The 20,674-nt window shown below is 44.3% G+C and overlaps 1 protein-coding gene across 2 annotated transcripts in view; it reads left to right on the top strand.

Annotated features, from left to right (window-relative positions):
• The window catches only part of LOC144772859 (PRKCA-binding protein-like), a 126,650-nt gene that overhangs the window by 70,106 nt on the left and 35,870 nt on the right, over positions 1–20,674 (top strand). For both annotated transcript variants that reach the window (XM_078657496.1, XM_078657497.1), the window contains 3 exons: positions 15,146–15,235; positions 16,577–16,630; positions 20,275–20,337. In XM_078657496.1, the coding sequence (XP_078513622.1) occupies positions 15,146–15,235; positions 16,577–16,630; positions 20,275–20,337 (207 nt within the window). The remainder of the gene's footprint in view (positions 1–15,145; positions 15,236–16,576; positions 16,631–20,274; positions 20,338–20,674) is intronic.

Raw genomic sequence — 20,674 nt, 5'->3', positions numbered from 1 at the left:
TCTTTTAACATAAGTGTCTGTTTCCTTCCCTTATACTTACTGTTTTTGGTTCGCTTCTAGTTTGCGTACCGGCGAGCGAACTGGGAAGCGAACTAAGAGAAATAGAGGTTGGCACAGTTCCAAATATTGTACCAATTTTTTAATAACGGGGAGGTAGTTCTGAAAATAACTTTTTTTTTTATTGTTTTTGTTGTTTTATATTTTTTTTATTATTTTTCGGAACATTTTTTTACTTTTTTTGAATTTTTCTGAAGTTTTATATTTTTTTGGGTTTTTCTTGGAGGGGGCAATGAAAACGATTCATTGTAAAGGGCTCAACAGGAGCAACAAAACAAAAAAAGAAGTATTTATTATTTTGGGCGTTTCGTACAAACTTGCATATGATAGTCAATAGCTCTGTTGATCAGAGTGATGCTTTTTTCTCCGTAGGAAATGAATCCATCGCAAAATACGCAGGTGTGTTTTACTTCACCAAATTTCATTTGTATATTTGGCACCATCTCCCTGCCCTCTGGTCCCGTTACTTCCGGTACAACAGATCTTCTGGCCATAATAGGGAGATTATCTAGGTCGTTCCGAAACTGTGCAGCACTGTAGTTGTTAGGATGCCACCTAGTCATATGGCGATGCATTGTGTAGTTTCCGAAACTGTATTTTTTCTCGGTTCCTCTGGACAGTCTATCTTGACATATAAGGCAAGTTACGTATCTTGCATTTACTTTTTTCTGACCTTTGGGAATTTTAAAAAATTGCCAAATGAAGTTTTCTTTCCGGTGAGACGTCCTGGGCTGCTCAGGCAAAAACTGCCTCTCTTCGTGCTCGTCGTCCTGTTCCTCTTCTTCTTCTTCTTGTTGAATTATAACTTGAGCAGGTGGTCCACTCTTCCTTGGATGTGGTGGAGGTGGTGGGGAAGCACCAGCTGAAGCTACTAAAGAAGCCATTGCTCAGTGATCACAAAGGGTCTTTCTCTCACAATGATGAAAGTCAGAGTGAGGAAAGAAGGAGGGATTTTCATCATTTGGGAAAAACAAGAGTTCTCAACCAATCAAAAGTGTTCATTTTAGATTATATGACCTAGTCTTACATCATTAGGAAACCAAAAATGAAATGAACCAATGAAAAGTGTTATTACCAAGTCACATGACTTGCTGTGTTTACGTTAAGCGCTTTGCAGGGCCTCCCGGTTTGCTTCCAGAAACCTGCGCTTTGCGACTCGCTTCGCGTACCAGTTCGCTAACGTAGCACGTCATATGACGTATCACGCGACAACGTGAAACGTCATGCGGACGGGAGGCGTCACGATGTTGTTTTCTAACGCGGCACTTGCGGTAAAGAAACGTTTACCGGCTCGCGGTCTATTTCGCGGCATCAAGGTCAGCTAACGGGAAGCTTCCCGATTCGCGAAGCGGGAACGAAGAAAAAAAAATATTAAAAAAAAAAATTATTCATAAACATATAAAATATATTTTTGGATTTAAAGAAGAATACATTTTACAGCTACAGATATTAGCTGTTAAAAAACCAATGAAATTCACAGAAAAACCATAGGTTATAGACCATATATAGTTAGGAATTAGCATTTACAAAACCTTGAAAATTCACTGAAAAAAACACAGGTTATAGACCATATATAGTTAGGAATTAGCATTTAGAAAACCTTATTTTACTCACACAAAACCATTGAAATTCCATATATAGTTAGTTGCACTAACTATATATCGTGCACCCGCAATCCACTGCTGATGATGTCACATATTACATCATTCATGACATGGTCAGTGACATCACTGATGACATCACTGATGACATCTCAAATGACATCACTGATGACATCACTGATGACATCTCATTTGACATCAATGACCACATCACTGATGATATCATTCATGTGACAATACAATGCATCTCCTCACATTTTAATATAACCTCTGTTTCACCCAGTGTTAAAAAGAGAGTATAATTTTTGAAACCATTGACACACCAATACTAGTTACTACATACGCACTCACTGATTGCTACGTCTACACACACCTTCACTCATTCACCCATACAATCATTCATACATACAATCACTCATCTTTACAACACTATCATATGCACTCATACACCTATACAGACACTCACAGTCTGCCACTCATCCATGGAGTTACTCACACACCTAGTCAGTCCTGTAAAGAATCAATGACACTTCCATTTTCTTGTCTATACAGTTAAACATAGAGCACCTTACATTTTCAAACATATACTAACACATACTTACCTTCTTATACAATCATTTATACAAGTACAGATTGATCTGCACAGAGTCACACACCTCCCAGCTAGCCACACACACACTCAGTCTCCCATACAAATACTTGGGCAATCAATCAATAACCCATATAGTTACTCATATAGCTACTGATCAACACATGCAGCAGTTTACAGAACAACAGACATAATGATGCACAAATTAAGACAGTTTAGTCACTAACCCATGCACTCAGTGAGACACATTTAATCACTCACTCATACAGTCAGTCATGCACCTACTAAATCCTTCGTCCAGACACTTACACATCCACTCATTCTTCAATATGTAAGACATATTTAAACTTTATAGAAACAAAAAATCACTGGATGTTGTTATCAGTGATGTCATCAGTGATGTCATTTGAGATGTCATCAGTGATGTCATCAGTGATGTCACTGACCATGTCATGAATGATGTAATATGTGACATCATCAGCAGTGGATTGCGGGTGCACGATATATAGTTAGTGCAACTAACTATATATGGAATTTCAATGGTTTTGTGTGAGTAAAATAAGGTTTTCTAAATGCTAATTCCTAACTATATATGGTCTATAACCTGTGGTTTTTTCAGTGAATTTTCAAGGTTTTGTAAATGCTAATTCCTAACTATATATGGTCTATAACCTATGGTTTTTTCTGTGAATATATATATATATATATATATATATATATATATATACGGAGCATGGAAGCACGTAGGACTAAAGTATCTTCTAGGCACATCCTGTCCCTGCGTCGGTGTGCGCACTGACCTGCCAACAATACTATCTGAAAGATATTTGCATTCTCACACTATTTCCATAGTCAATAGTTACTAAAGACATATTCCAAGATGGCCGCCTTGTCGCCGTAGACAGAGGTGTCCTTTATGCTGGAACCTGTTGACAGAGGTAGTACGTCACAGTCACACACTGCCCGGAATGGTTTAGTTCGATCTATGGTTTTAGCGCGTGTATTCTAACTGCGGTGACAGCGAAAATGTCTGAAGTTCGTGAAGAGGCACTGCTGGAAGTGCTACAGGCTTGGGGGTTGCAGGGACTAACCCAAGGTGAGCAACCGTTACTTTCCTTAACATATGTGAAGGGGTGAAGGGTTGTTCGTACTGGTTGTCTTTAAGAAAAGATGCTCACTGCTTTTGCATCCTTTGAAGGGACTTATGTTTCTGGCATCCTCTCTTGTGGCGCACAGAGATAGCCAACTTCTAGTGGGGTCACTGTAGCCCATGTTGTCTGCAAGTCTCTCGTGGCATAAGGTGGTTGTCCTGGTTTAAATGGCACAGTGATCTTCCTACTTGTGGTTGCATTGGCATAGAGCGTTTGAGAGGATATGGATGGAGGCTATCCGCTTCTGGTGGAAGACAGAACGTTTGACAAAGTCGGGCCCTGGTCTTCTAGGCACTGCTATAGCACAGTAGGTCTGCAACCTCTTGTCGCACATGGGGATACGGCCGCTTTTCATGGGATTCGGTTGTGTTCCGGTTTCTTATGATACACGGCTGTCTAGCTCTCTTTCCGTGGAGAGCAGGGGTCGATCGGTGTCATCAAACTGCTGGGGTGTTGCGGGGGGATGGATGTGGTTGGGAGTGTGTCCATTATGGCTAAGCTTATGCAGAGTTCTGTTAGCGTTCCGGCTCTCTCTTCCGTGCCAAGTTAGGAGGATCTCTAAACATGGCAGACAGGCCGGCGGACCTCTCGCCATATTCTAAATAATGCTGCAAGCCTCTCATGCTTCTGGGAGGCTATACATTCTAAAATGACTGCAGATCAGAGCTGGTCATCACCGGTCATTATTTGTGTGAGATAAACTCTTCAACAGGCACTCTTGTGAAACATGCCAATCTCGTGTGACATACGGAGGCATCACTGCAAATTGGCATGTTTGTCATTGTGACATTACTGCCAAGCAGGAGGCAGACGTGGCTCAAACAGGGATGCTTTGGGGCAGTCCAGTGTTCCTTGTGCTTCACCTATGGGAATCATCATACACAAATATATGGCAAGTTTTATTGCCACTGCCAACACTGCATGCAATAACTGTGCTGGGACATATTTTTTATAGCAGTGTGACCTGCTCAATGGTGCTGCCTGTAAGCTGGATAAGTAGGTCATTTATCTGCGCTAACTCATTGTTCAGGGCGGTCAGAGGTACTTGAGCATTCATTTCTCGCTGGAATTGAGATGCGCTTGCATATTATCACATATTAATACATTCTCTATTCTGGATAATTCACATAAATGGAGAAGAGATGCTTCTAACTGGTGTCTATGTAATTACAGTAGTATCAAGGGCTTAACTTATTCTCTTCTACTTTTTCTCATGCGTGATCACCATTTAAAACAAGCATTAAAAATGCAGTAGGTCTCGCCTTTCATTAAGTTATAGCCATTTGCTTTGCTATACAATACCATTAGCAAAACAAATGGCTTTAACTTAATCAAAGGCGAGACCTATTGCATTTTCAATGCTTGTTTTCATTAGGAGGGGGGCCTCTTAGTGCCTTATTTTCTTATTTTGCTGCACAGCTTTAGTGGAGGGTGAACTGACTGAACCCTAGGAGTTATGTAGAGGCCTGTAGTGTGCCAAAATCCCTCGATGGACGTCTGATTGCTGAATCCTTGTTTAATAATCTTATGCCAGCCTGTTGATAGACCTATCCCAGGGCAACAGAATCATCTATAAATGTGAGTTGGGAGACCTGAGAGCGAAATGGTAACCCACCCCTGAAGGTAAATTTACAGAGCTAGGATGACCTGCATCATTGAGTTTCAGAGCTAGGGTTTTGAGAACTGCAGTATTCAAGCTTCTTCATTTCATTTATACAGAACAATCCTGTCTAACACAAAACATTTGCACATCATTTATCCCCATACCCCCCGTTTGGGAAACTGACCTTACAACGCGGCTTCAAACACGCGTTCTGTTTCACCGCAAGCTAAACGACGCTTGCCTTAACCACGCATACTCGTGGTTAAGGCAGTTGGTGTTCTAGCTTACTAAGCGGGCGGGGAGAGGAACTAGAAGGTAGGATCTGCACGAAGGACAGGAACACGGTGAGATAATCCTATACGCAGGGTGTTTCGTATTACTAAGGCGGCGCCTCTATTAAAATATTCCTAGTTAAACTACTTTGCCCATGCCTTTTTAGGTCTCGTTGAGTCAGCGCATGCGCTGCTCTGCGAGACATTTTGTAGTGCGCTTTTAAAAGTGCTACCCCAGACTTCTGTTGACCTAGCGCTTGCGGCCACGAGCACAGCCGCCATATGGCTTTCTGCATTCTACACATGACTGGATCATGCCTTTCAAATGCTCCCCCCCCCCCTTTCCACAGAGCACGCCGAGCTCCTCCCGCTGGCTGCTGCTCCTGGTGCCATCTGACCACTTTCACTTTAATGGCCACTGGGCGTGTCACATTTTTCCCCCTCCCCGCGATAACTTTCGCAGCCGCGCGGCCGGCCGCTTACTTTCATTTTCTTCCAGTGCGGGCCGCGCAACCGTGTCACTTTTTCCACAGAAGTCTGTGTCCGAGATCTACAGATCCATAAACAGTGCATGGGAGAACGTCATACTATTGAGACGTGCACTGTACAGTTATACAGTTTTAACTCGACTGCTCTTTGCTTCTGCACTCATGATCTCTCCCTTTGCAAGCCACCAATCATTTTGTGCGTGCGCATGCGTGTATCGTCACCCACTAATGACTGTGCTCCAAGTTTGTTGCACATTCCATACCCACCCTGTGTGCGAAGAAGCAGTAAATTCAGCTGCCTCTGCAGTACTTGCTCCGTGAGAGGAATTTTCACAGATGCGGTCACGTCAGTTCATATGAGCGAAACTAGCGACTTTGCTTTCGACTGTGCACGTGCGCATTGTTAATAAAGACAATTTACTTTGTCAGCGCTGAATATTATTTAGAGCCCACCTTCAAAGGAAATCTAATGTGTTTAGCGCCGAGAGAAGTGCGTATTAAGTATAGAACGCACTTAGTAGTCTAGCACATATTCACGCTCAGCACCTGGAAAAATGTTGCCTCCCTGCTGCCAGCGCCTCGAGGCCATCTTCAAGCGCAGTCCTTTGGTCTGTGCTCTGCGCGTGCACGCAAGCACGCCACACTCCGGGGCCAGCACTATCCTTGCAGCACGTTTGTGAAAATTCCCACTAACTCTTATTTCTGTGCATTTTAGTTCAACGAAAATGCAAGCTGCCATTTCTTACAATGATGTGTGGCAATTCCTGTACTGTTTTGAAGAGCCTCCGATTTCATAATTGTTTTTAATTGATACCTTTTATTAGCCATTCCCTTCTTTAAAATAAATAACACGCAGTACAACGATGGCAACTGCACGGAGTCCGTTCATGTACGTCCTCTTTCTCTGTATTCCTTACCAGTATTTGTTTAACATTTCTGTCTGTTTTGAGGCATTTTTTTTTTTCATCTAATTGGTATTTATGTGTAACACAAATTCCTGTGCACACAATACATAGATTCAATCGTATTTTGAACAGTTATCCAATAGGTTTAGATTTAGAAAATGATATTTTGCTTCTTCTGTTTGAGCAATTGTTGTTCTTTATTGCCCAAAAAAAACCTTTACGCCAGCCGACACGTGTTTCGTCAGAGTACAGAATTGCTCTGACTCTTCAGGGCTTTCTCGAGATGATGGCGTTTGTTGTGAATCCACTTGACCGGTGATAATTCCAACCCGCATACCTCGTCGAAACTGGTGAAGGTAGAACGCCGGATTTGCGGCGGGGCGCATAAGAAGGTCCAGGGACATACGGACTTTTATCGAGATACGAAAATTTAAGTTTGCAGTTAACACTTTCACCGACTGTGCAGCACCGTTTATAATCACTGAATCAAGACGAATTAAACCATATCAATTGAATGCGCAGGATACCCTTACCGGGTTGGAATTATCACCGGTCAAGTGGATTCACAACAAACGCCATCATCTCGAGAAAGCCCTGAAGAGTCAGAGCAATTCTGTACTCTGACGAAACACGTGTCGGCTGGCGTAAAGGTTTTTTTTGGGCAATAAAGAACAACAATTGCTCAAACAGAAGAAGCGAAATATCATTTTCTAAATCTAAACCTATTGGATAACTGTTCAAAATACGATTGAATCTATGTATTGTGTGCACAGGAATTTGTGTTGTATATAGTCTAGGTGTTGTTTTCAATACCTGGTAAAGGGTTCAGAGGGTTTCCCTTTTCCTGTGGCACCAATGGTAAACGTGGTCTCCAACCTAACAAGTTGTCAGAAACTTATGTAGAGCGCAAGTGGTCCCTGTCCATAAAACCCATTGCCTTTGAGTATATGGTATTTATGTGTATTTTGTGATGTTTGAAAACTGTTGCAGCTAGCATATATCCACGTTTAATACTGACAAATGTGCGCTTATAGTCGGTTGCAGGTAGGGTTTTAGCAGCTGTATATAAATAAAATACACTCTTGTAAACATAAGCATTGTAATGCAAATGATAGGCACATGAACAGTATTATAAGTAAATCTGGCTCCTGTTTATCTCTCTGTACTTTCAATCTGTATATATATTACCTTGGCAGTCACTCAAAAGAAGACCTGTTTTTGTATTATTCTGGTTCGTTTTTTTAACTGTTTTCATTACTCGTCCCCACAAGGTTTCACAGCTTACTCCTAAAGTCTCTTGTCACGATTTAGTAGGTGGCATTTAATACATTCACAGTCCCTGGGGAAAAGGAAAGAAAAATAACCCAATTTCTGCATTATTATTATTGTTAGCCGCCACAGGGGTCCCTGGAGTTGGGAAGCACATTGTTTTCCGTCTGTATTTCTTTGAAAGAAACCAGTAAAAACTGGGAGGCCTACTTGTGACTCAACATCTTCGAGCCATTTTATAAGTTTGCAAGTATTAATTATTTTATCATGGTATTTTGTGAACTATGTGTAATCAGCTTCACAATAGGTGGATGTCAATTATCTGTCACGTCATTGTTTTGTCTGGATCATGCTGAAAAAACGTAATTCGTCTTTTGTTTCTTTTCTACGCAGAGCAAAACAGATTTGAACATAAACATGTTTCTACCTCTCTACCTCTCTCTCTCTCTCTCCCTACCTCTCTCTATCTACCTCTCTCTCTACCTTTCTACCTACCTCTCTTTCTACCTCTCTGTCTACCTCTCTACCTCTCAACATCGCTCTCTATCTTTCAACATCTCTCTCTCTACCTTTCTCTCGCTCTCTCTCTCTCTCTACCTCTTTCTACCTCTCTACCCCTCTCTCTCTACCTACCTCTCTACCTACCTCTCTCTCTACCTCTATGTCTACCTCTCTACCTCTCAACATCGCTCTCTACCTTTCAATATCTCTCTCTCTACCTTTCTCTCTCTCTCTCTCTCTCTCTCTCTCTCTCTCTCTCTCTCTCTCTCTCTCTCTCTCTCTCTCTCTCTCTCTCTCTCTCTCTCTCTCTCTCTCTCTCTCTCTCTCTACCTCTTTCTACCTCTTTCTACCTCTCTACCCCTCTCTCTCTATCTCTCTCTCTCTCTACATCTCTCTCTACCGCCTTTGGGACCTTCTACGTGTCTAGCCATGCACCAGTTGATGTTGTTGCACCAAGGATATTGTGCTGCATAGCTAAATACTTATAAAGTCCCAAAGGCGAGACCTATTGGCTATGCCAATGCTTGTTTATAGTACCCTCTCTAACTTTTGTATCCCACGTACACTGCTATATAGCACCCTATGCACGTAGGCCCCATTGCGAAAGTGTTTCTGCGCTTGAAGAATATTTGTATGCACTTCCATTTCTACCCATGTCATTCGTGCCTGCACACCTGTCTCAGCAGGGTGACTCACGATTTTGTAAACCACATAAATCTTTATCCTTGCAGTCTCCTCCCTAAAATTGCCTCCAAATCAATGCATGTAAAACAAATTCCTCAGATTGTCTTTTTTTAAACTTCCCTCCTTTCTTGCTTCCAAATGTTGGCATTATGCAGTATGTTGTGTTTTACTTCCCGGTGCTCAAGGGGAGAGCAGGCCTGTCTGGAAATGTATGTGTACTGAAAGACATTTTATTTATTTTTATTTATTTTGAAAGTTTTATATAGCGCGAACAAGATCTTTGCAGATATCAGAGCGCTTTACAAAAACAAGGGGAAAGAAAACAAGAGAGTGATTAACAGACTTTTGAGCAAAGAATAGTTGGGGGTAATAAATGAGTAGCAAAATAGGGTAGGTACATGAGGGAGCATAGTCAATCAGCTAAACCAATAATACAAATATTATTTACAACAAGGGGTGGTGATGGACAGAGTCTCTGAATTAAGCAGAGTACTCTCACCCAGTCAAGAGATCAGGGCTAGATCCAACACCGTTTTTTAGCTCATTGCACCATCCCAGTTTCAGAACCTGGCTGTATGCAAATTAGTCTGTCCCTGGCCCAGTGCATCATGGGAACAGGGCAGACCAGACGACAAAAGCCAATTCTTACACTGGGAAGGAAACAAGCTTCCAGGGACCGGTTTCTGGCATTACAGCCGTCTTCGGCCGGCTTGCTTGAATCCTGATGGTGCAATGAGCAAGGGACTCACATCTGAGTATACCCTTCCACGCTTAGGGTGGACAAAATTATTTACAACAAGGGGTGGTGATGGACAGAGTCTCTGAATTAAGCAGAGTACTCTCACCCAGTCAAGAGATCAGGGCTAGATCCAACACCGTTTTTTAGCTCATTGCACCATCCCAGTTTCAGAACCTGGCTGTATGCAAATTAGTCTGTCCCTGGCCCAGTGCATCATGGGAACAGGGCAGACCAGACTACAAAAGCCAATTCTTACACTGGGAAGGAAACAAGCTTCCGGGGACCGGTTTCTGGCATTACAGCCGTCTTCGGCCCGGCTTGCTTGAATCCTGATGGTGCAATGAGCAAGGGACTCACATCTGAGTATACCCTTCCACGCTTAGGGTGGACAAAATTATTTACAACAAGGGGTGGTGATGGACAGAGTCTCTGAATTAAGCAGAGTACTCTCACCCAGTCAAGAGATCAGGGCTAGATCCAACACCGTTTTTTAGCTCATTGCACCATCCCAGTTTCAGAACCTGGCTGTGGCAGGGTATACTCAGACATGAGTCCCTTTCTCACTGCTCCATCAGGATTCAAGCAAGCCGGGCCGAAGAGGCTGAAATGCCAGAAACCGGTCCCCGGTAGCTTGTCTCCTTTCTGGTGAAGAATTGGCTTGGTAGTTTGGTCTGCCCTGTTCCCATGATGCACTGGGCCAGGGACAGACTAATTTGCATATAGCCAGGTTCTGAGCTGGGATGGGGCAGTGAGATAAATAACGGTGATGGATCATGCCCTGATCTTTGGACTGGGTAAGAGTGGTCTGCTTAATTCAGACACTCTGTTAATCACCACCCCCTTTTCTGAATCGTTTTTGGCCACTATAGGTGTGGCAGGGTATACTCAGACATGAGTCCCTTTCTCACTGCTCCATCAGGATTCAAGCAAGCCGGGCCGAAGAGGCTGAAATGCCAGAAACCGGTCCCCGGTAGCTTGTCTCCTTTCTGGTGAAGAATTGGCTTGGTAGTTTGGTCTGCCCTGTTCCCATGATGCACTGGGCCAGGGACAGACTAATTTGCATATAGCCAGGTTCTGAGCTGGGATGGGGCAGTGAGATAAATAACGGTGATGGATCAAGCCCTGATCTTTGGACTGGGTAAGAGTGGTCTGCTTAATTCAGACACTCTGTTCATCACCACCCCCTTTTCTGAATCAATAATACAAATAGACAGTCAGATAAAAGAATAGTACAAATAGGTGCAGAGTCTCAAATAGTTCCAAAGTAAAAGTTCAGGTGAATTTAGCCATGAGGATAGCTTTTACTTCTTTCTTAAAAAATGTAGTGGAGGAGATTAGCCTGATTTCTGGAGGGAGTGAATTCCAGATCCTGGGTGCCATTCCTGTAAAGGAGCGTGTATATGTTTTTTCCTTCCAGAATCTACGAGGTTTCAGAAGAAGATTCTTTGTACTTCTAGTGGTTCTTGAGCCACCAGATATTGTCAGCTTCTGAGTGAGGTAGCCGGGTGAGTTGTGGTGTACAGCCCTGTGTGTCATGCAGGCAATTTTCAGATGTATTCTGGCTTCAAAAGGCAGCCAGTTCAAGGATTTTAGGTCAGGAGAAATATGCGAGTGTTTTTTTGATCCAGTGATGAGTCTCGCTGCAGCGTTCAAAGAGGCTCTCAGGGGTGCAGTTGTAGATAGGCGGAGTCCGCAGAGGGCGACGCTACCGTAGTCTAAGCGAGGAATGACTAAGGCTTGTACTGCAGTTTGGAAGTCCTTGGCTGGGAGGAAGGGTTTAAGTTTCCTCAAGGTATTGATTTGGAAATTAGCTCCCTTAGTTGCCTTGCTGATATGCTGCTGCATGTTGAGATTGGCGTCAAGTGTTCTGCCTAAAGATTTCGCTGAGTCCACGATGGTAGGTTGGACATTGAGTGCAGTTAGGTGCTTAAGCCAACTGTGAGTGGTGGAGATTTTCGCGGGAGGTGCGATCAGAAGGAACTCAGTTTTCAGAGCATTGAGTTTGAGGTGATTATCGGCAAGCCATGATTTTTTTTTTTTTTAAGATCTTTATTACTTAAAGTGCATGGTACACAGCTTCCAGCTTACAACCCTTCAGGGCCAGCCGCGTAAGTCAATAACATTATAAACATTATCAGATGAACACAGCCTTAAGGCCGACATCCCTGAGGTTCGGCGGCGTAAGTTGTTCTATTGCAGCACTTCTCTTTCAGCAAAACATTTAGTGATATAGATGTATTGGTCTGCAGGTTTTTTTTTTTTTGTTCTTGTAAATCCTTAGTTACAGAGCTACGGTGGTACTCATCAATGTCGCCAGATGGATAGTGGCCCGTTCCCACCAATGAGTGCCATGGGGAAATGTGTCGGCGAGTTCCGCCTTCTAAGTGGGCGCGGGGCAGTGGTGTCTTAAGATAAGGCTGTGCGACATCGCAAGTGTGTCGATGAGCGAGTGTCTATACAGCGTATTGTCCCTAATAGGAGAAGCCGATGTGGACAGTGGTGTTCAGTCGGGATCACCTCGGCCATGGCTGTTACTCTCAGAAGCCCCATGGTGCAATCTATTCAGGAACTAACTTCAAAGAGCCTGGTCAAAAGGGAAATGGGACCAGTGCATCAATAAAACATCAGAACGATAACATGGGGAGTATGCGTCAAAGGGAGGGGGAGCGTGGGTAGATAAATCCATGAGCTTAAGGAAAGAAGTGCGGTGTCATTGTGTCAGCAGTGGTCTAATGGGCGGGTAGGAGATTACGTTTTGCGGTTTGTGTGTATACCAATAAGATAGGGGGGGAGTTACCACCACGAGGGCGGCATTAGAGCATGGTTCTTGAGGTAGCCCTCGGTCAGGGCGCATAATAAGAGTTGGATGTGTGGGGGTGTGGGCAGGGGAGGGGCGATGAATACGTCATTGCTAAACAATCGGATATGTATCATGTGCTTATCGGGACGTGGGTTCAGCACAGGCAGCGATCAGTGTGGTATGTGCAATACGGCAATGGTGTGCGGGCGTAGGGGGGGAGAAAACTATATGAGTAGGGAGGGCTGTTGGGTGCAGGCGCATCTCATAGTGTCCACTGCTGGGAGGGGCATGGGGCAAGGCGCGGATCTCTTTACGTGATCCCCTGTTCCAAGCATTTCTGTTGGAAGGATTGGAGGATGTCATCCCATTGTTGTGCAATTTGGGATTTCCTAAGTCCTGCTGTCTCTTCTCGCCGTAGGACTGTGCTTTCTGCTCGCGCCCAGTTTGTGAGGGATAAGCTCCAATGTCGTATGTGTGGAGGTGTCGGCTTTCCACCGCTTGGTAAGCAGCCGCTTGGCCGTGATCAGTCCGAGATCCCAGTATAGGGCCTGTACCTTGTTCAGCTTTGTGAGTTTGTACAGTCCCAGTATGCAGGCCTCCCAAGTCCTCGGCACATGTTCGCTAGTGCAATGCGTGAGTAGCGCAGTCACCTCATCCCAATATTGCTGGAGGTCAGGGCATAGCCAGAGCATATGAAGGAGGTCCGCTCCCACCAAGGAGCAGCGTCTGCAGGCGGTGTCTGTGACCGAAAAATATCTGTTTATTTTGTCCGGGGTGAGGTATGCGCGGTGTAGTATGTAGAGTTGTATGATTTTGAACCGAGGATTACGCGGGATATTAACCGGTCCAACCAGTACCATTGCCCACTCCTTGTCTGTCCAATCCCTCCCTCGGTCTGTCACCCATTTCTCTCTCAGCTGCACGGTGGTGGGTTGAGTGTGAAGGAGGAAAGCCTGCGCTAGCCAGTGTATTATGTGGGAGCCATTGTTCATAACGTGAAGGTATTGTATGAAATGGTGCATGGCAGCTCTTCGGACATGTCACCCCAGGCGGCAGTCAGCGTGCGGACGAGGGACGCGTGCAATAGGAACTGTCCAGTTGGGAGAGATGTATCATCTGCAAGGGTTGCGAAGAGGAGGAGAGCGCCATCGGAGTATAGGCCTGCCAGTGTTTCCACCCCCGCAGTGGTCCAGCTGTCTAGCTTTACAGTCGTCAGCGCCCCGGTTGCTGTCGGGGTGCCCAGTAGAGGGAGTATCGGGCCATACGGTACCATCGTTCGGGTATTGGCAAGCCATGATTAGGTGTTTCTCAGCGTTGAGTTCAGAAGTTTGATGTCTTTGGGGGATTGTAATTTGAGATATAGTTGGGTGTCGTCGGCGTGCATGTGAAAGTGTACATTAGATGCTTGTAACAAGGTGGTGAGAGGTTCCATGACCAGGTTGTTTATAGTACCCTCTAACTTTTGTATCCCACGTACACTGCTATAAAGCACCCTATGCACGTAGGCCCCATTGCCAAAGTGTTTCTGCGCTTGAAGAATATTTGCATGCACTTCCATTTCTACCCATGTCATTCGTGCCTGCACACCTGTCTCAGCATGGTGACTCACGATTTTGTAAACCACATACATCTTTATCCTTGCAGCCTCCTCCCTAAAATTGCCTCCAAATCAATGCAAGTAAAACAAATTCCTCAGATTGTCTTTTTTTAAACGTCCCTCCTTTCTTGCTTCCAAATGTTGGCATTCTGCAGTATGTCGTGTTTTACTTCCCGGTGCTCAAGGGGAGAGCAGGCCTGTCTAGAAATGTATGTGTACTGAAAGAAATGTGTACTGGAATTACCTATGATTCAAGTACAAATGTCAATACTTAATAATACTTAGTGTGTTTAATAGAAAGGAAAACTGTACTTTTCTGATAACTTACATTGGGGAAAAGTCCATTTGGAAAAAACAAAACTATCAACGAGTAACAAAATTAATTGTGCATCCTCCGCTAACTTTGGGAGCGTTGGAATGTGGGGGATCCAGTGAAATATGGAGGTAATGTCCCCCGACATGCAATCAATTAAGCACCACGTTTACAGAATTAGGCATGTCACTTACAAATCATTGACATATTGCTTTTAAGTCTAATTAGTTCAACTGAAGCCAACAACCCCATCAACATTAAAGTGCTTGGTGCGTGGCTCCCCTGGCTAGGTTTGACAGCTCCCCAGGGAGCCATGGTGCCTAGTTTGGGAACCACTGCCTTAAAGGAAAATAAAGCATGCTATCATCCCTAGACTTAGCTTTGCTTTGAGTCCGACCTCGCATAAAGGTCTGGATGTTTTGTTGCTCAGAATGTGTTGGATTGCTTTGTTCCTGGACACTATGATCTCTTCAGTATTGGATTTCTTTATTGCAAGTTGAGGCACTGCCCACGCCTTGACACCTACTACACAACTCTAGGTTTATAACTATAACTTCTGGCTGTTATTGTTTTTAGTGCTGAAGAAGGTGAAACACAGATTGGTGGAGAATGTGAGCTCTGGAACAGCGGATGCACTAGGACTGAGCCGGGCCATCCTCTGCAATGGTAAAGTTTAGACACATGCTACTTTCTGTTTCTTTTTTCATATGTTTACATTTGGTTTTGACCCATTGTAACCAAAATGCTTTATCTAACAAGATGTCTTGGTACATTGAGGAAGATGGAGTTCTCCTGTGAATATAGGCAAACAATAGTAATTGCTTAGCATCGGTGGAGGTGGATTGGGTGTATGGCATATGGGAAAAATACACCAATTTAGAATGTTTTATGAGGATCTTATGATATGTAGGTGGGCTGTATCGGCACCGTTGAGTTTTAAGAGTTAGGAGAGGAAATTTGAGTCTGCTTGGTGCCTTTAGGTGGATGGGGTAGAGGGTGTAGAGAGTAGCCCTGAACTCCACTTGTACATTGCTCCAGATCAGAAAATCTAAAAGTTGAACACAACTAGAATTGAGGTGGAGCAGAAATTCTTAGAGAACAGGTGAAATAATGGTTAGCAGAGAACAGATTCATTCGGAGAGTATTTAAAAGTGAATCTGTAAGAAATGTAGAAATAGACCCCAAATTATCGTGATATTACTAATAGATCAAACTCTAATGTTTCAAATTTAGTGGTAGTTCGTTCTTTGGGGGATTTTGTAAGCAGGTTATTACAATAATCCACTTAGTGCATTTATTACAATAATCCATTTAGCGCATTTATTACAATAATCCACTTAGCGAATGACTAGATTATTAGAGAGTGATTTGGTGGGTGGAGTGGGAGGCGAGAAAAATTAAAAAAACATTAAGCATAAAGAATCTAGCTGCAATGGCGTTAATAGACCAAAAGCATCATGCACACACCCTTGAATTGAATAGCTCTCCAGGGTTTCTGGCGATTGAGTGATTGAATGGTGTCTGTAAGCTGTGCTTAGAGAGATATTCAATAAACAGGTTGAACACCAACTGTCCTAAGGTTTTAGAGAAAAAGCAGTTGAGAAAGAGAGTGATACTTGTGTTAGATGAAAGGCCTGCTTTTGTGTTTTTAAATGGCAGTGCCAGAGCATTGAGTAAGAAGGATACACATGATTAAGTGGAAGTGGTTCTAAAGAGAAGTGACAGTGCTGTTCTACGGTTGATTGTCAGAGGAGTGTTACTTTTTCGAACATCTTTTACAGTTTAATAACTTTAGAATGTTGGGGCCTCCTGACAGTCAGGGGCAGAGGCCCAACACTGGCTGGTGTAGATCTTCTCTTTCAACATTCCAGTGCCTGTCTTTCTGTTTCTCCCTGTCTCAGATCAATTGTTGTATCATAACCATGGTGGAACTCATGCCATAGGTACAGTCTCTTCCTTTGAGCCACAGTGTTTTGAGACTTTATCTTTGGGTCTTTGTTTCTTCAGATGGGCTGGTGAAGCGGTTGGAAGAACTGGAACGGACTGCGGAGCTTTACAAAGGTACCTTTAGAGTATCTGCCACCCACTGCAATACTACGACAACAGATGCTATTTATATAGCACTTTAATACCAATGTATTTCGCTAACCTTCTGCGTTTGGGTCTCTTTTAGCATATCTTTACATTTAGCGATGGGTGTTGGGTGGGAGTTGGGTCTGTATTTTATGAACATCTCCCACTTCTTGCCAATACCAGCAGTGGTTCTGGAGCTAGGCTTAACTCGGGAGGTACAGTTCGCAGACCAGGTGCCTGCTCTTGTGTGCTGGACGCTTTCCCTCACCCATTATGTTTTTCCTGATCTCTTCTGGTGGCGACTTGATAAGGGAGGGGTGTTCTCCTGGCATTGGGTGGGGATCATAATGAGTTTTACAATCTTTAAGCCTCTTTTTTTACAATGGTTCTGTGTAGTCTTTGTTTACAGCTATGCTGTTACTTTCTTCTATTGGTTACTGTTAGAAATTGAGTTTCTGGTTGACTAGAGTATGCACCTAAGCCAGGCAGAACCCACCACTCTAGTCAGGGTAAGGGCACTATACACCTAAAATAACCCCTGCTCACACCCTTGGTAGCTTGACCAGAGCAGTCCGGCTTATCCCAGAGGCAATGTGTAAAGTGTTTGCGCAGCACGCTCACACCAGTGACACAATAAATACACCACAAAAGCAACACCACACAATGTTATATAAAATATATCGTACATAAACCATAGACCAAAACAACATGAATCATAAATGCAGACTATATTATGATATCCTGTGATAGTACTCGTTATACAGTCAGCGCAAGAATAGAAACGACATACATTTTACATCAGGGCATGAAATGCAGCAGATTATTTAGAAGGAAAATTCGAGTCATAATTGCTGTACATACTATACAATCCCGGATTAGTACTTGTTATCCTGACAGTGCAAGGATCCAAACTTTATACCTTGAAAATCATCAGGGCATGAAACGTAGCCTCTTATGACAAACATATAAATCACCTTAGGCTGGTACAGATGAGGAAACACCTGCCCTCATACTAACAGTTAAATACTGTAATTAGGCCAAAATCGTAGTCTGCAGGACCATCGACGCTGCAACTACGTGCATTACAGTAATAGTGCGGGCTTCATGGTAAACGTGCACCCTCTAACTGCGAGTGGCTCAGTACAGTGAAGTCGGCACCGCCTGGATCCTCGCCTAATAACTTTAAGGCTAAGTTTGTGCTCCACCACAGAGAGAAACCCAATTGCACAGAGATCTTCAGGAGCGCCCATGCCCATCTTCCTCAAAAAGCTGGTGCGCTCCTTTAGGGAGTTAAGAGTCAGTCACGGGCATTGCCATCTAACTCAACAATCCCCATCTGGATCAACACCTGGAAAATCACAGGGGTTCCAAGCACTAGCTACCAGTGACCCCGGAAATAGGAGATGGAAACTTGCAAGCAGAACAACAAAAGTGGACGCTGGTGTCCTAGAACGCCTACTGTCCTTTAACTCTGAACGCGCTTACACCGAAGCCTCGGGGGCACCAGGGAGTGCAAGCTTCGAAATCATGCCGGAATGAGGTAGACAAAGCGCTCACCGTGCGGCGCTTTTTAAAATAAATTTCCCGCACTTTAGACTTTCACCAGGTGCGCCTCACACGCTCTGGTTGCCAGGAAAGGAGAGCAGTCCACAGGCTATTGTTAGGAATGGCTGTGGGGCTTGTAAAACAAGAAGACAAGGGCAATCCTTAGGTGCTCCTCGGAAATAGGGAGGGGCAAACCAAAACTCCCTTGTGAACACTGGGGGCACAAAGTTTGGAAACATGCAGCAGGCCAGCCCATGAGGCAGTGCAAAGTGGAAGTCCCTCCTGCTCCACAGCAATCAGCAGGCAGCAGGCAAACACAGCAAAGCAAGCAGTCCAAATGATGGTCCCTCCTGGCAGCACAACAGTCCCTAGCAGTGTGCAGCATATGGAGCCAGCAGCATCTAATTACAAGTCCCATGCAGTGTCTAAAAACATGGAATGAGAGCCCCTGTACTTTTACTAAAAATGTATTTGATGCGGAGGTAAGTGACTTCAAAAGACACCTTATAAGTGCACAACACCCCCTTTCAACCCCAGCCCTAGCTCCAATTATCAGTTGGGGTAAACAAGCATTTTGTTTGAGGGCTGGACAAAGCCTATACAAATGTAAGTGCACCTCCTCTCGTTCTCTCCCAGCCTAGGAAGACTATCAGTATGCAGATCCTTCTCTTGTCACACCCTGCTTTTCCTGTGTTTTGCAAAAAGAACAACTGATGGACAGAATGCAGAACAATGCCATACATTCGCCCGAGTACAGAGGTCTGGGCCTAAATCCATAGTTTTTTTGCTCTCCATGCCATTCCAGTTTGAACCCAGCCATATGCAAATCAGTCTTGACCCTGCGCTCAATGGGAACAGTCCAGCCCAAACTGCCAGGCCAGGTCCTCCCTGGACTGGAAACCGGCATCCTAGGACCGGTTTCAGGGTTCCACCCCTTATTAGCCAGGATAGCTTGACTCCAGTGGCATTTGGAGCACGGGACCCTCGTCTGGGCATATCAGTCCCACTCGGGTTGACGAATGCAAAAAGAACAATTGATGGACAGAATGCAGAACAAATTCATACATTCAATTCAGTATAGAGATATGGGCCTAAATCAATTGTTTATTTGCTCTCCATGCCATTCCAGTTTGAACCCAGCCATATGCTAATCGGTCTTGACCCTGCACCCAATCGGAACAGTCTAGCCCGAAATTGCCAGGCAAGGGGAGAGGAGTCGGCCTAACGGCTAGGGCGCTCGACCTCGGACCTGGGGATCTGGGTTCGAGTCTCGGTAACGACGCTAAAAACTCCTGTGATTCTGGGCAAATCACTTAATCTCCCCGTGCCTAAAAATGAAAGTGTGTCCTCATGTAACGTAACTGGAAACAAGCATCCTAGGACCGGTTTCAGGGTTTCACCCCTCATCAGCCTGGATAGCCTGACTGCAGTGGCATGGAGAACTGGGTGGTGAATTGAGCTAAACAACGATGATGGATTCAACCCAAATCTGTGACTGGGGGGATGAGTGTCTGAAAAGTTTGATTTGCTTGCCCTAAGTTGGCAGGGTATGCCCAGACGTGGGTCCCTTGCTCACTTTGCCACTGGATTCAAGCTAGCCTGGCTAATGAGGAGTGTTACCGTGAAACCGGTTCCAGGATACTTGTTCCCAGTCCAGGGAAGACCTGGCTTGGCAGTTCGGGCTGGACTGTTCCCATGAGGAACAGGGTCAAGACTGATTTTGCTTCTGGCTGGGTCTGAACTGGGGTGGTGAAGTGAGATAAAGAACGATGATGGATTCAACGCAAATCTGTGACTGGGGGTGAGGTTTCTGTGCTCCGTCCATCATCTCCTTGTGTTTCCTGTGTTGTGGCTATCTGAGAAGTATGCCCAAATTGTAGCACTGATTAGCAATGTTATAGTGTTCAGAGTCCTAAAGTAAACAAAAAGAGGGTCAGAAAATTAGGAGGAAGAAGGCAAAAAGTTTGGGGATAACCATGCAGGTCCAACAGTTACTAACTCTTGGTTCCGCTCACCATTTGTCTGTCTTTTCTCTTCCTCTCCTCCTTGTAAACCCTGTATCTCTAATCTCTTCTCTTCCTTCCCAGGATTGATGGAGCATACCAGGCGCCTTCTTCGGTCTTTCTTTGAACTATCACAAACACATCGAGGTAAGGGCCACCTTCATGCTTCAAAGAATCTGGGCGATGGAATGTTGATGAGTACCAGGCAGTCAGTTCCTTAGGCCTTCTTTGAGATCTGGACCGTTTTAAAGCTACTAAAACAAATAACTGAATGCTAGCCCCACACTCAGAATACATAAATGCAAGTGGCACACTGAGTGAAATTAAATAGTGGGAGCTAGTTACTAAGGAAGTGCATTGTTCTGTTAAAAGAGGCCCGTGGAGTGTGGGGCAGTTTTTTAGGAGCATCAAGAAGTGGGCTGTAATGGAGTAACCAGGTTCATCTCACGTCAAACGATTATTGGGTAGTGAATATTATCAGCAA

Source organism: Lissotriton helveticus, chromosome 8 (genome assembly GCF_964261635.1).
Source record: "Lissotriton helveticus chromosome 8, aLisHel1.1, whole genome shotgun sequence".
Taxonomy (NCBI): Eukaryota; Metazoa; Chordata; class Amphibia; order Caudata; family Salamandridae; genus Lissotriton; species Lissotriton helveticus.
This window is presented reverse-complemented; position numbering and strand designations above follow the sequence as displayed.